Source organism: Rattus rattus, chromosome 1 (genome assembly GCF_011064425.1).
Source record: "Rattus rattus isolate New Zealand chromosome 1, Rrattus_CSIRO_v1, whole genome shotgun sequence".
Lineage (NCBI taxonomy): Eukaryota > Metazoa > Chordata > Mammalia > Rodentia > Muridae > Rattus > Rattus rattus.
Genome location: NC_046154.1, coordinates 217,672,516 through 217,688,964, shown reverse-complemented (window position 1 = coordinate 217,688,964; position 16,449 = coordinate 217,672,516). Strand labels below are relative to the sequence as shown.

The window sequence follows — 16,449 nt, the reverse complement described above, 5'->3', positions numbered from 1 at the left end:
GAATTGGATATACATAAAATATCCAATATAAAAAATAAACAAAAAAAAATTAAATCAAGTAGATAACAGAGGTTGTATAATTATCATAGAATGAGAGAAGGAAGACAACCTTAGCAGCCCACGCTATTTCAGTTAGGAAAAGTAAACAGCATTTAGACTGGATGGACTCACATCATTTTTGCTTTGTGAGAATCAATCTCTCTCTCTCTCTCTCTCTCTCTCTCTCTCTCTCTCTCTCTCTGTGTGTGTGTGTGTGTGTGTTTGTGATGTGGGTTTGGGGGTTAGACATATTAGATCTGGACTGCGAGAAGTATTTCCTAGTTCTGTTAATCGTTTAAATCCATCAGATTAAGCTGAAGGACAGAAATGGTTGTGGTCTTCAGAAAGAGTATTCTCTTAGATAACTGAGTGGTTTGGGCTAAGTAAAGGCAGCAGGTAAAACTGCTTCCAGGAAATCAGATTAAAGACGTTGAGGTGTATTGTTGCTTTGAAATGCTTAGAGGAAATACTTATGCTTCGTCATTGCCTTATTATCACATTTATGAAAACATGAATCATATATTATATGTACCTACATAAATGTGGAGAATTCCTGGAAAAACATTCTTCCAATAGCATTACGTATAGATAAAAAGATAATCTGTGCTTTGTTCTACAACTCCAGATTTATAGAATTGAGGCAATAAATTGAAGACTATTTGGAATACATAGTTTTGTAAGAAAGAGAATGTCCAAGGGATAGATCTCTGTTGAGTCCAGGAGCTAGGGAATCTAATAGTGCTAAAACCTATATAGATCATCCAGTTATCAGTGTTCTGGAATCCGAGTCCTGCTAAACAAAGGAATGATACTCTGGGCACAGGGCACTGCGGTGTGTATCTATTTGCTCATCTGGACATGTATTTCTTAGTACTAATAACGGTTATATGTTCAGCAAAAGGATGTCCTTTTAAAGTAAAAGATTCAATACCAGACTGTGTTTGTTTCCAAATTTTATAGCATGTGCACAGAGGATCTTTTGTATTTTAAATTACTGATTTTAACTTGGAATAATGAATTTTATGATGATATATTGCATTTTAGGTTATATTTCTACATCTTATCCTTATACCTACCTTATCTCCTAAAGAGAATATTTCTATCATTTATTAAGCAAGCAAAGAGAAGCTGGTCTTGGTGGCACACCCTTTGAATCCTAGCACTTGGGTGGTAGAGGCAGGTGAATGTGTGAGGTCCAGGCCAGCCAGGGGTGTGTGTGTGTGTGTGTGTGTGTGTGTGTGTGTGTGTGTGTGTGTGTGTGTGTGTGTGTGTATCTGGGAGGAGAGGGACAGAAACCATAATCAGGATATATTCTGTAAGAAAACTATTTTCAATAAAAAAAAAAAGTAAAACAAAAAGAGTAAAATGTTTACAGGAGACAAAAAAAAAAAAAAAGTAGGCAGGGAGGTATTGGGGCAGCTGACTGAGAGAATACTGAGAGATTGCAGTTACTGAGCAAGGAGGTGCCTGGGGCCACCAAGAGCAGGAGAGAGGAAAAATGTATTGAGAAGTGAGCTCTGCTTAGACAGTTGGGGCCATGATAGCATATGGGAGGAGTTCATGTCACTTAAACCACACTGTGACATTTGTTACAGTACATCGAAACTGACTGTACACATAGAACTCTTCCTAGGTTAGCTCTCAACCTTCATCGTCTCACGCCTACTCCATAAAGCATCTTTGCTCATTTTTCCAGAACATTCCTTTTGCCCGTGTGTCTTGATTCTTGGATCAAGATTCTATGTATTAATTTTATTCCTCTTGTGGCTGCATTTATTTATATTCTAAAATCCTTTCTTTATTGCAGCTTTTATTTAATATTTTCGTTGATATTTCATACATGTAAATAATGCCTTCTAATTACTCTCATCCCCCTGTTGCTGTTTCACTCATACCTGCCTTTCCTACGGTTCCCTAAGGTTTTATTTTTCACTGTTGAGCCAAATTCATAGTGTGAACATCCCCCAGTGTGTCCATCCATTCGTAGAGATTTGGCTGCTTTTATTCCTGCTAATGTTTTATGAATTTATTTTTGTCTGTTGCTTGGTTTAGTCATTTTGCCCTCTACTCTTGGGAGTAGCACCTTAAAAGTTATAGCAAGTGCTTGTTTACTTAAAATTCAATTTATTGGTGTTTCCAATTGATAAAGAAGAAACTTTGAAAGTTTAGTTTTGGATTCCCTTCAAGTCTTGTGCTCATGTTAAATTTAAATGTTAATTTTAGGCTCTGGAGATGAAAATGTCTTATTTTTCTTCTACTATTAAAGTTTAAATGGTTCATTTGCCAGGGTGAGGATATATGCTTACATTTCTATGTGAGTAAAGCAGGAACTTCTTTTTAAATGTATTTTTGAGAACTTCATATATGACCACTACATCTAAATCACTTTTGTCCTCCTCTCTACACTTTAACTTACACAAGAGTCTGGTTTCCCAAGTTCATGATTTTTTAAATTGTAATTGTTCCACATATATTCCCATGTGTATATGCACCCACGTGTATGTTAGCTATAGAGTCCATTAGCTTCATTCATATGTATGTGTCTATGACCTTTTTGAATTGGCAAACCTAGGTGGGATTTTTTTCCTGGAGGCAGCTGAATCGCTCCCTCTCAAGCACCCACTGACCTACACCTCTTATCTAGGGGAGGGATCTTGCATGTGGACTCTTGTGTGCACTGGCATGTCAACTGGTGTCCTTTTGCTGGTCTTAGTCAGACAACCGTATTGTTAAAAGTTCATCTTTGCATTTTCTCTGGCATATCTAGGAGACATGATCCATCCACAGGCATCCTTGATCTCTGCCTCTCAGAATATTTTCCCCCTCTTCCATGATTTTCCCTGAGCCTTAAGTGTAGGGATTACCTTCCAGATGTATCCATTTGGGTTTCCAGCAGTCAATATAGTCTCCATATTTTTGACCAAGGAAGATTTCTGTAATAGTCTCCAGCTGCTGCAAAAAGCTTCTTTGATAAGGGGTGAGAGCTATAAGCATCTATGGGAATAAAGATGAGTGTTTAGAAAACAGAAATTTTATTGGTTTAGAAACCTAGCAGTAACAGGTTCTCTTCTTGGGTATATGATCTGAAACGTCGTTCTTTGCATGATGGTATATAGACCAAATGTCTAATCATATTACTATTCTAATAATTTTGTTTTGTGTTTCTGTGTTACAGCTAGTTATGTATCAAATCCCATTTGCAAGGGTTGTTTGTCTTGTTCGAAGGACAATGGGTGCAGCCGATGTCAGCAGAAGTTGTTCTTTTTCCTTCGGAGAGAAGGGATGCGCCAGTATGGAGAGTGTCTGCATTCCTGCCCATCAGGGTACTATGGACACCGAGCCCCAGATATGAACAGATGTGCAAGTAAATATTTGCCTTTTGTACATCCTATCGTACTATATGCAATTTACATGATGTGCTAATATTTTATGGAAAAAATATGTAACAAGTCTGCAGATATTCTCTAAACTAAAACTTTCAAATATGAATATGGCGAGATAAGAGAACTTTTATACTTTGTATTTTGTGTAGGTACATCGTAAGTTAGACACATTCTTTCATTTATTTAGATTGACCATTTCTCATTATGATAATCAAAAAATGCTTTCTTGATAGAACTTTATAAGGAGAAATTACTGCTGGCAAACCAACCAACTATCACCTTCAAATGATTTTAATATGCATGAAAAATCTTTGATTTAATCTTAGTTTTATAGTTCTTTTTCCTTTTCTTTTCCAGCTTTTGTTTGATTTACAAATACATATATATTTAAATTTATAAATTTATATTTAAATTTTTTAGAAGTACCACTACTGGTAAAGATGTAATTAAGGTGTTTAGGTTTTTGTTTTGTTTTGTTTGTTTTGTTTTAACAAAATATTCTAGTCAAGTAACAGAATAGTTTGTACCAGTAGTCAAGATAGAAATATTAGGATTAGATGAAGTTTGGATTTACCCTTATTTCATGAAATTATTTGGATCATTTGAGGGACATAACTTACAAGTATCAATAGCTTGGTTGAATTTCTAAGTGCATCTTTGGTCTTTAAGGTTTATGATTTGACCATGCATAAGACAGTGGTCCACTTGGAAACAGTTTTCTGTTTTTACCAGCCCAGATCACCTCTAGTCAAATTTGAGTATCTTATTCTCCTGTGCATTTTTAAAACAGATTTATTTATTATATTTGAGTACACTGTAGATATCTTTAGACACACCAGAAGAGGGCATCAGATCTCATCATAGATGGTTGTGAGCCACCATGTGGTTGCTGGGATTTGAACTCAGGACTGCTGGAAGAGCATTCAGTGCTCTTAACCACTGAGCCATCTCTCCAGCCTCCTGTGCAGGAATACTTTGCTCTATATGTTGGCTGAAGGTGGCTTCTTGGAATCTACAGAATGAAGTTTGTAAAATTCATAAGTGCTTATGAAAATAGCACTGGAATAGCCTATTGAAGTATGCTGTGAGCATACTTACAGATAATGTAAGCTTCTATGGTCCCTGATAATGTTTCTGTCACATTTTCTCTTTCTCACTTATTAGCAAATTCACTTACATAAAAGTTCTACTTTTAAATTTTTGCATATTCCCCTATTTAGAAAGCTTAGAAATGAATCTTAATAAAATTCAAATGCAAGGACCATAAGCAACACATTTCCCAAAGATACTGAAGGTTAATGTCTTTGCTTCAGTTCTTAAAAGTGTGTTTCTCTGCACAATTTGTCTTCCCTCCTTACAAGCATGTCGTATTTGTGACTTATTTTAGTTCAATGAGTTATGGCTATTTCTATGCATATATATATACATATATATATTTCTGTATCTTATATGCAATATTTAGCTAATTACTCATTAGAAACTCACTTTCAGCCTTTAAGAATTATAGGAACATTGAGGAATATTCATTTATGAATGCTTCTTTTTTCCATGTACAAACATACTTTTTCATATTTGTCTGATTCATCTTTTTAACATGTACATTCAATTATAGTACATATTTTAAAATCTTCAGGTATTTAGGCATTGCCCAGGTCCTCTGCATGTTTATGTAATGTGTACATAAGTCTCAGTTCATATCTCTACCAACAGGAGACATTTTTTCCTTGTCCCTACCCAGGTGTTAATGAAAAAAATGTATAGAGTAGTATTTTAGTTGTAATTTTTTTGCAAATGAAACTATGCATTTATTTTTAGTATGAATGCTGGCATATAGTATATATTTCAGAACATGTAAACTCCCTTTCTTCTACCTGCAAGATTGTGTTAAAAAATTTAAAAACATTAAATTAAATATTAAATTCAAAACAAAGTTGACAAATAGTAAAATCAGATAGGTCTCAAAGAAGAATGACACATGTAACCATGGGATTCAACAAGAATGTCAACAGGCACAATCACAGGCTTCTTGTTCAACATTCTCTCCTCACTCATCCTTACTACCACCCTAACTTAGAAGCAGCGCACAGCTACATTGATGTTAAAAACCTCTCATTTAGTTAAACCCAAAGATAATCAAATTGATTGTATGTCACAGCAACACTACTTGTTGTTTAGCTTCTGTCCTATGCCAACATCTCTATTCTATACATTTTTCTCGATTGTCTGAAATATAGTGCAAGCAGGTTGTATATTTACATTAGCTGGATGAAGTTACCGAAACAGGTTAACATACCCTTTCCAAAATGTAGGGGTTGAGTGTATCAATGAAGGGACAGGTATATGTGAAGATTATAGGTGTTTTCTGCATTGTTAGGATTGAATATTATAAATAGAAAATAAAATATGGAGAAATCAGCATCTGTTCGTAAATAAAATGTTAAGTACTTAGGTACAGGTTTACTATATAATGAGAAGTTGTTCTGGGTAGATTGACTCAGAATTCATGATGACAGGATTGTTTTAGATAGGGTTCCCAGGTAGCCCAGGCTAGCCTGGAACTCACTGTGTAGCTTTTTTAATTAATAATTTTATTTATTTACATTGAAGACATTGTCTGCTTCCTGATACCCCCCCACCTCCACACACAGAGTTCTTTATCACATTCCCCCTTTCCTTTGCCTCTGAGAGGGTGTTATCACTTGATCATTTGATCTTGGCTATTCTTACTGGTATAAGATTTCCTGATGAAATCTTGCTAAGATGAAATCTTAGAGTTGTTTTGGTAGACATTTCCCTGATGTCTAAGGACTTCAAACATTTAAGTGCTTCTTCACCATTCGAGATTCCTCTGTTGAGGATTCCATTTGGTTCTGTACCCCTTTTTTATATTGGACTAGTTGGTTGGCAGTATCTAACTTCTTGAGTTCTTCATAAATTTTGGATAATAGCACCATGTCATATGTAGGGTTGGTGAAGATCCTTTTCCAATCTGTAGGCTACTGTTTTGTCCTATTGACAGTGTCCTTTGCCTTACAGAAGCTTTTCAATTTCCTAAGGTCCCATTTATCAATTGTTGATATTAGAGCCTGAGCCATTGGTGTTCTGCTTAGGAAGTCGTCTCCTATACCATGGAATTCAAGGTTATTCCCCACTTTCTCTTCAACGAGATTTAGTGTATCTGGTTTTATGTTGAGGTCTTTGGCCTACTTAGACTTGAGTTTTGTACAGGGTAATAGATATGGGTTTATTTGCATTTTTTTTACATGCAGACATCCAGTTAGACCAGCAGCATTTGTTGAAGATGCTTTTTTCCCCATTGAATGGTTTTGCTTTCTTTGTCAAAAATCAAGTGCATGTTTATTTCTGGGGCTTCAATATGATTCCCTTGATCAAGCTCTCTGTTCCTATACCAATGCCATGCAGTTTAATTGCTATTACCTTGTAGTATAGCTCAAAGTCAGGGATGGTGATACCCAAAATTCTTGTGTTGTTCAGATTTGTTTTTGCTATCCTGAGTTTTTGGTTTTTTCCATATGAAATTTGAGGATTTCCCTGTCAAGATCTGTAAAGCATTGTGCTGGGATTTTGATGGGGATTGCATTGAGTCTATAGATTGCTTTTGGTTAGATGGCTGTTTTCACAATGTTAATCCTACCTATTCAGGGGCATGGGAGATCTTTCCATCTTCTATCTTCTGTAATTTCTTTCTTCATGGAGTTGAAGTTACTGTCTTATAGGTCTTTCACTTTCTTGGTCAGAGTTACACCAAGATATTTTAGAGTATTTGTGGCTATTTTAAAGGGTGATTTTTTCCCCTACTTTCTTTCTTGACCAGTTTATCATTTGTACAAAGGGGGGGCTACTAATTTCTTTGAGTTAATTTTATATCCAGGCACTTTGTTGAAGGTGTTTGTCAGCTGTAGGAGTTCTCTGGTAGTAGTTTTAGGGTCACTTATGTATACTATCATATCATCCACAAATAGTGATACCTTTTCTTCCTTTCCAATTTGATCCCTTTGATCTCCTTTAGTTTTCTTATTGGTCTAGCTAGAACTTCAAGTACTATATTGAATAGATAGGAAGAGAGAACGTAGCCTAGTCTTATCCTTGGTTTTAGTGGAATTAAGTTTTTCTCCATTTAGTTTGATGTTGACTATTGACTTGCTATTACTTTTAAATGTTAACTTACCACAGTCTACAATTTCCTGGGAAGGCAGCATCAATTGAGGAATTGTTTATATTACCCATGGGCATGTCTGTGGAGGACTGTCACAATTGTTTATTAATCCGGGAAGATCTAGCCCATAGGAAACAGAACCATTCCCTATATCGGCAGAAGAAACCTAGGTAAGAGAAGAAACAGCTTAGCAGACAGCATTGATGCATTCATTTCTCTCTATTCTAGACTCTGGATGTCATGTTTTTTTTTTTTTTTTTTTTTTTTTTTTTTTTTTGCTTGAATCTCATCTTAATTTCCCCACAGGATGGATAGTAACCTTGATCCAAATAAAGCCAAATAAAGCCTTTCCTCATCTTAGCTACTTTTGGTAGCAATACTTTTTGGTGGGTTCACTATCCATCTCAATGTTTTACATTCCCAAATGAAAACATACATGCAGTCTTTATATTTTGATATACTTTAAACAGCACAACAACCAGGCTACTTCCTAACCTCCATGTGGTTAATCCTCCTCCCACCAATAATCCCAAATTAGTACTTACAAAATTCTAAAGTCTATCTTGGCTGTCCTGGATGCAGAAGGCTGCTGAACTGGGCTGCCCTCTCCTGGTTTCTTCATATACTGGTTATGCCTCCCTGTCCTTCACTATTCTCAAGTGTGGCATCTTTCCTTCTCCTTCTCCTTCTTCTCTGAGCATGGCGGGTCTCCTCCTTCCTCCTCTTCCCTTGCTGTCAAGCCTGGGAAAATCTCAAGTCCTGCCTTTATCTTCACTGGCCAGCCATTGGCTGCCAGGATCTTTATTTACCAATCAGAACCAACTGGGGGCAGTGTCTTACATGATATGCAAACAAATTTAGGGACCCAAATTAACATAAGAATACAAGCAGCTTTAGGCCAAACCCACTACAACTCTTGTTCAAATATTTTATCCCAGCCACAAAAATTAAACTGGAACTTTTTCTTCTGTTTTGAGTCATAATTTCACAATCACTGATTAAAGTAATAACGTCATGTGAAAAAATGTGTAGCCTTGAGAGATCATAGTCTTCCTCCTAGTTATGGTTGAACAACACTGCTTTTGTCTTTGTGATGGGGAGCATTATGACTAAGGTATCAGTCATTTAATGGGTTGAGTCAGGGCTTGTTGTGGTTAGTTGTTCATTTGTTTAGAGACAGTGTCTTTCCACATAGCCCTGACTGTTCTCAAGTTTTGTAGTTCTCTTGCCTGTAGTTCTCTTGTCATCTGATTGCTGACCTTGTAGACATTTGCCAATATATGTGACATCATCAGAGTTTTTTATTAGCCATTTCCTTCAAGTGTCTTCATCATATGCCTACACTTGCAATGTGAGTGGTAGGAACTGAACTTGGGGCATCTCTCTGGTCCCAGAATCATTTCTTTTAAAAGGCTTATACCACCTTGTACTCTATGCTTTGAACAGTAAAGCATTGGCTGGACGTGTTTTTGTTCTTGTTTTTCTTTGTTTTATTTATTTATTTATTTATTTATTTATTTATTTATTTATTTATTTATTTTCCAGAGAGGGTTTCTCTGTGTAGCCCTGGCTGTCTTAGAATTTATTTTGTCGACCAGGGTGACCTCAAACTCAGAAAACAGCCTGCCTCTGCTTCCCAAAAGCTGGGATTAAAGGTGTGCACCACTATGCCTGGTCCCGTGTTTTAGTTTTTAATGCATTGGTGGGATTTAAGGGTTCATAAATAAAGTTTGATTGGAAAACAGCTATGCTTTGTGATGTTTGAGTTGTGGCTACTTTCCTGTTCTAATGGAGTTGAATAGTTTCAACAGAGACTTTATGGTCTATATTCTATAACATTTACTCTCAAGCTCTGAATCCTTGATCTAAGCCTGTTTAAAGAGTGAAGGAATTGAGAAATTATTTTCCTTTCCATTGGGTAGAAGTCAAGTGGAGGAGGAGCTGTATGCTAGAAGACACTTGGATTAATCTTTCAGCTGGGCAGAAAGAATTGCAATGGGACAATTTCCAATGGGGGACTCTGGTCTGAACTTTATTGCACTCTTGTGGTTCCACCTTAAGATGATAGGGTGACAAGTTACCAAACTAGGAAAAGTACAAGGAGTGACCAAGATGATGGACCGGCCGGCTGCTGGCAAGAATTGGAAATCTGATATGAAATATTAATTTGTCTTATAATTCAAATTCTCTTCTTGTCAATTGTACTTTGCGGTTGTTGTCTTTCTCCTGTTTTCCCTAAATGGAAACACAAATCCCTTTAGAGCCTGGTGTTGCCTTCCCAAAGGACTTGTTCCTTCATTCCAACTGTTCGCAGTGCAATTTCAAATATGCAACGCTTGAGAAGTGAGAGAAGAAGCCAATTATCTATGTGACTATTTAGTTTTATATTGGGTTGAATATTTCTTTGGGTTATTTTTTTTTTGAGAGTGGAAAAGATACCATATTTAAAATAGTGTAGAGACAGTACTAGCAATGTAATTCACAAATTTGAATTTGGTACTTACACAAAATAAGGATTAAGATTTAAGTTTAAAATAAGTCTGTGAAGAAAACTGCCTGGCAGCATATTATTTCTAGGAATGAAAATAAAGAATGCTTCACATGGGAGGGCATGCCTTTCACTGGACACCAAGAAGGCAGAGGCAGGATGTTGAGTGTTAGATCCACCTTGGTTATATACTAAGACACTGTCAAAGGAGAGTGTTGTGGCAGATACACAGCAGAATTCATCACCTATCTCAAAACTAACCTCTTTCTGGGCTGAGTTCATTCACCTGACCTGATTATACTTTGAGTGGTAAAGTTTACCTAACCTAGGACTTTACTGTTTAAAAGAATTAAGTTAGGTGACCCCTCCTCACTAGTGAAGAATGTAGATAGACATAGAAAGGTTTCTCCTTGACCATCTTTACCTCTAAGACACTTAGAGTCCTCAGTGTCCTAACTCCTGGTATTTATTACTCAGAGTAGATGACTCCACAGGTAGCCATCAGTGCTCACTGCCTGTCCTCCCTCTGCTACCCCTTCTCTCTTTCCGAGATTGTCCTCCTATTCAAAGCCCTGTGCCTCCTGCTGCACACCGGTTGCTTACTTCACATCAACACCTCATTTCAGGGTAGAGAGGCACTCCGTTCTGAAGGCACCTAGTGCCCGAGTCACAGCTGTATCAGTCTAAGAGCACCCAGTCCCAGGGATTCCTAGAGATTTCTATGTTCATTATAGGGTAAAAGTAAATAGATGTTAAAGGGATGACTTACTCCAAACACAGAAAAATTAGACTTTCAGGAATTTTTGTCTTAAGAACCATTGACAGCAACATAAACTGAAGAGTCTTAAAATTGCATATTTTTTAGACATCTCTAATTTCAAATGCTACTTTGCAACACTCCTTTTCCAAACTGGCAATAGATTATAAACATCCCTCAGTGAAAATTTTAAGTTACCAAAATTACATATTTCTAATATGTTAGTACAATAATTTCACCACAATATGAATTGATTAAAAACTACAACCTAAAAACTAAGCTCATTTCTTTTTTGCTACAGAGCTTAGCTACACACTGCTCCTCAGGAGGTTTAGGGCATTTCAGACTAAAGAAAATAAAGGGTGGCACTTGAGTTTTCACGTTTAGTGTTCAACTACTTGCAGGTCAATGTAGAAAAACAGCATCACTCACTTAATAGACATCCTTGCTGAAGTCTGGGGAAAACCCAGTAGAATTGGTTCAAGTCAAAACTGTCTTTACTAGTGAGCACAATTAACTTGAATGCGATCCAATTATCTTGAGTATAGAAGAGGGCACATGGATCAGAGGCACAACTATGACTCTGATGAGAACACTGGCTATTCCAGCTGCACTGTGATAAGCAAGACCTAAGGATAGATTCTTTAGTTCTCCTATGGGCCTGTGGGCAACTCAGTAAGATTAGGATTCTCTTTGCCTTAATGACCCTTAATGTTGTCTTACTAAGAGAACGTACTTCTTATTCCGGTACTCAGAAGGCTGAGGCAAGACTGTCCTGAGCTCAAGACCAAACTGGGCTTCGTAGGAAGACTGTATCTCAGGGAGATGGGGTAGGGGGAACAAACAAATGAACTTACTAACTGGAACTAGATAATGGATGGAAGGAAGGTCAGAAGTTCCAGAATACTTCATATAGAAAAATAACTTTCATTTCCACATAGTTAATCATTAATGCAATGAAAATGTAAATGAATATGTATAATCCTCAAATGATAAGTGTATTTAAAGACTGCCATCTGTAAGAAACAGTTTTATTCTTGATCCAGTCATTTATTGCAGGTGCGCGTGCAAGCTCACGTACACGCGCGCGCGCGCATACACACACACACACACACACACACACACACAGCTTTCTCTAGTATTCAGTAGTCATGTTATTATTCAATTGCATGCCCAAGTGCCTTTCATCAGGTCTCCTAACCTTTGCGGGTTTTTATCTGTCTAGATGGAGAAACAAAGTGGCCATTATATTTTGGCCAGTTTGCTCTTGTGCTCAGGTATTCATGGTTACCAGACACTGTGCCACTTCAAGTCCCTAACCTTGAACCCAATTTTATTCTTCATAATTTTAATTGTTAGCTAAATATTTACAAACCACATAAACAGTGGATAACTTCTGCTCCTAAACCACGGCTTCTGAACACAGCATCGCCAGCTCTGACCTTTTCCTACTAAGGCCGCTCTTCCAGGCCTCTCCCAGGCCATTTGTGCTTCCTCTATTGCTTCCACAATGTTGTCAAGGAATGTGTGTTTCTATGTCTCTTTAAGATGTACTTAGCTAAATGAGCCTAACATCCACAGTGTATATTACCCGCGTCACCTTCTCAATTTCAATTGTTTTCAGGTATTGTCTACTTCCCCTGTGATTCACTTCTCTATAGCTCTTGAGGACGGTTTGCTTGGGTTTTTTCTGTTTCACACCAGGGCTCTGTACAGTGAACATGCTAGCAATCTCCTACTTAGTATTTAGATAGTTAAGGAATTTAAGCTTTCAAATGGCATTCGTGATTGTTTACTCAGCAAGAGCTAAAATTCCACTCCACATCCAGCACTGTGCTAGATATGGAGAATTCGTAAATTGAAATGAAAACTTAATGGCAGAACAGCAGCGAGCCCATGATCTCTCTGCCTGTATAGTAGCCAACATGTACTTCTCCACTGTGTATTCTGTTATTGTTTGATACTGTGCTAGTGCCACGTGGCTGTGGTCCATCACTCTGGCATTGGCATGCCTGAGATAGGGGGCTGAGTGTTTAGGAACCATGTTCTTAGGGTCTGGCAGCCGCCTCAGCACATACTAGGTTCTGGGGGAATGCTTGGTATGAAATAGACTACAGTATAATTTGAAAACTGTTACTTTAGAGACTGTATGGGGTGGTGTTGGGAGGACAGCCGAGGGGGGTGCCCAGCATGCTTTTCTGTTTCTTGACTCGAAAAAGCCCTTGTGGCCAAATGACAGCCCTGTCAGCCTGCGTTTGGCCACAGTTTCACTTGGACAGTAATTTTACTTAAACCATCATTGGCAGTCCTTACTTGGTGGATTGCATTTTTGAGGAGGCGCTGTAATTAAGAAGCATGTAAGTTGGCTAAAGTAGGTTCTTACATTTCTGAACGAGGACTTAAAATGCATTCTTTTACAGTAAAAGCCTATGCTTAGTAAATTTTGATATACCTATTACACAGTATAAATTTTTCAAAGGTTAAACCAACTACTGTATTTCCCATTGGCCTCTAAATGGCGTTTAACCATTACATTTATGTGTTATGAAGAGGTTTCCTAAACACCTACAAGAAACAGTGAAGACATTGGCCCTTCTGATGGATTAAGATCCTGGCTTGCCTTTAGGGAAGAAAGAAATTTTCTGTATGTTATTCAAAGCTTTTGTAATGTTTCAAAATTTTATTTAGAAGAACTTTTGTATGGAAAGGAAGAATTAGAGAAACTATTTTAAAAGGAGGGTAACAAGCTTATGCAGTTCTGGGGAAATGGCTCCTGGCTGAGTGTAAGACTGTGAGGCCCCCAGAGGGATTATTCTCTCACTTAGAAGCTTTGCCTCTTAGAGACATGGCCAGGTTGGGCTGGGGAGCCTGGGGCTGTTGAAAAGGTCTTCATGTGCTAAAGGACATCAAGGTGGAATTTCTGGGGAAAGAGGCTTGCACATTGCTAGTTTAGAAGGCCTTTGGTTAAGAGCTGCATGCTGTATGTGTGATATAAGCTGTGAATCCATAGAATCCAGGAGGGCCAGCCAAGCTCTACATACGTGCATTCAACATCAGTCATAGCATTTAAAGAATGTCTTATCGCATAGATAATAGTTTAGAGTGTTCTTTTCTTCTAACGGAAGGGTAAGTTTTACTCATTAGAATTTTAGAAAACAGGACCTGGCAAGGAAAGATGAAAGGAGCAGAAGGTTAGTGAGAAGGTTAAAGCAGGTTCTGTGAGATTAAAGCTCTGTGTTCGCAAATCTAGAAAGGGCTGAGATGTGACCTAAAATGTTCCTTGTTTTTCCATGATACTATCAAAAGGGCGACTTCATAGTGTTAATATAGAAGCTTTTTTTTTTATAAACCCAGGTAGTTTATTAAACTGTATATTTTAAATAATTGCCTCTGTTATTTTCAGTATATAACTAAATTGCAATTATAAAGGTTTCATTGGATTTAGGGACACATAACACTTTTCAACATTTCACAATTCTACCCTTCCCTCAAATTAACTTCCCTATGTACTTGGCACGCACATATACATGTGCACCCTTGTACCTATGTCTTTGTTATCTCATGTTACAATGTAACTTGTAGCCTGCCTTTTTTTTCAGTTCACAATAGGCTATTGGCACTTTCCCAGTGTACTTTTTTAATGGCTATAGTATTCTACTATCCATGTATCAAATATATCAAATTTGAGAGTACATAATTAAGCTTTCTCCAGCAAGATTTATGCCTGAAATAGTCCCAAGGGACTGTATTGAGAATGACAGGCATTTGAGAAATTCTGCATTTGTGAAGTGGTACCAGAAGCAAGGAATGGCACGAGGAAAAGGGGAGTTTATGTAACAGTGAAGACCAGTAAAAGACCCTGGAAAATCAATTCCAAATGCTTGCTGCTGTAACTTTTTGGCCGAAAGACCTAATGGGGCAGACCATATTTAAAAGCAAAATCAGACCTTGTAGGCAATGATAGATGAAGTGTAGAATCTTCACTTTTAAAACAACATATATATTTACAATTATATATGCCCCATTGCCCTGTTCTGTTTCATCCTTTGAAATGCTTACCATGTCTTGGAAAATGATTCTGGAACAATGAAGGCTTCCTGCCTCTTCAAAAACTGAAGCAAGAAACCTAACAATTTGTGGACATACTGGTCATGTAGTTTGACCATGATTGAGAGGCCTCTGACCAGTCGTAGACCTCTGTTTATTAAAGTTACAGCATTTGAGGCTACAAATAAATTTTTATAAGGTAACAAGCTATACCGCCACACCCACCATTCTCTTCCCCCAGCAAAGAGACAACGCCAAATTGTAATGGTGGACCCATTGATACTTGGTGTTCTGGTTCCACATTTGCTGGTATTTAGTTTGGTGCTTCGTGGTCATTTAATGTGCATATATGTATAGAGTCAAAACAGAAAGGCAGAGAGATGCCATTTTGTCCTTATGACTTAGAAATTACCATCACATAATCTATTTTATTCAACACTGTAACCTTTTTCTAATTTCTGGAATTATTTTCTTAACATTTGAAAATTTAAGGACATTGTAATATTTTATTTCAGTTAAGTTTTCTACCCCAATTATCTCTTGGGTTGTAGGAAATGTATTACTTAAGTCTTTTCAGAATTTTGATGGCAATGCATATATTGGGATAATATTCTTGGAAAAGAATGGACAAGGTCCTATCAATTTGCATATTCCTTTGGATACTGACATCACCACCAGTTAAACTGTTACAAGTAACAACTGACTACATTCTGTTGAAAGCCTGGCCTTTCAGTAAACCAACCTGCCACCCTCTCCTAGTCTCTCCAGAAAGCATACTCACTGCTACCTGTGCCTGACACCTATGTCTGGTCCAGAATTCACTGACTGCCAGAGAATCTGATCTAGAATTCACATATTCTAATTGCTTTTTTAAACACCTCGTTGGAGCACTCTGTCTTGTGGTTGAAAATACACAGTTCCAATTACCTGTTGCTTCTATCATCATATTATGTGTAAGTGGGTGTATACATTATTGCAAATCTTTATCATAATCTGGAAAGGTCTGGTGGTCTCTTACTTTATATGAGAAAATGCCTAGGTCTGGAGAGGCAAGTGGCTATACAAAGTTGCAGAGCTCATGAGACAGACTTAATGTTCCAAACCTGGTCTGTTGGGCCTGCAGTCTCTGTTTCACAAACTGTTACTAGCAGCCTCTATCAAATGTTACCACCCAGTTATCAAGAAAGGAGACTGGGTTTAAGGAAAGCTGAGTCAGAAACAAAGCAGCCACTACACCCTGTGTGACTTACTGTTTTTTAGTGCCCAGGATCCTCATTTACGAATTGTGGGCTCCACTCAATGGGAAAGAGTAAGTGGGAATGTATGTAAAGGCCTTTGCGCAGTGATGTTCTCATAGAAGTGACCTAATGTATCTTTTCCTTGCCCATGTCACATTCTCTGAACAAAAAGGGAGATAGCATGGACCTGTGCTTTAGGTAACATACAAGGCATTTACATATACTTTGAAACTTGAAATCTTTTGTCCCTGACTATCTGAAAACAGAAGATATTCCATAAGATTTTCCAATTCTGTTTCCTACTGTGGACTTTGAAAGGC

At 37.5% G+C, this 16,449-nt stretch overlaps 1 protein-coding gene across 3 annotated transcripts in view; it reads left to right on the top strand.

Annotated features, from left to right (window-relative positions):
* Nucleotides 1–16,449, top strand: part of Rspo2 (R-spondin 2) — a 135,886-nt gene that overhangs the window by 66,147 nt on the left and 53,290 nt on the right. For all 3 annotated transcript variants that reach the window (XM_032914931.1, XM_032914940.1, XM_032914924.1), the window contains exon 2: nucleotides 3,215–3,403. In XM_032914931.1, the coding sequence (XP_032770822.1) occupies nucleotides 3,215–3,403 (189 nt within the window). The remainder of the gene's footprint in view (nucleotides 1–3,214; nucleotides 3,404–16,449) is intronic.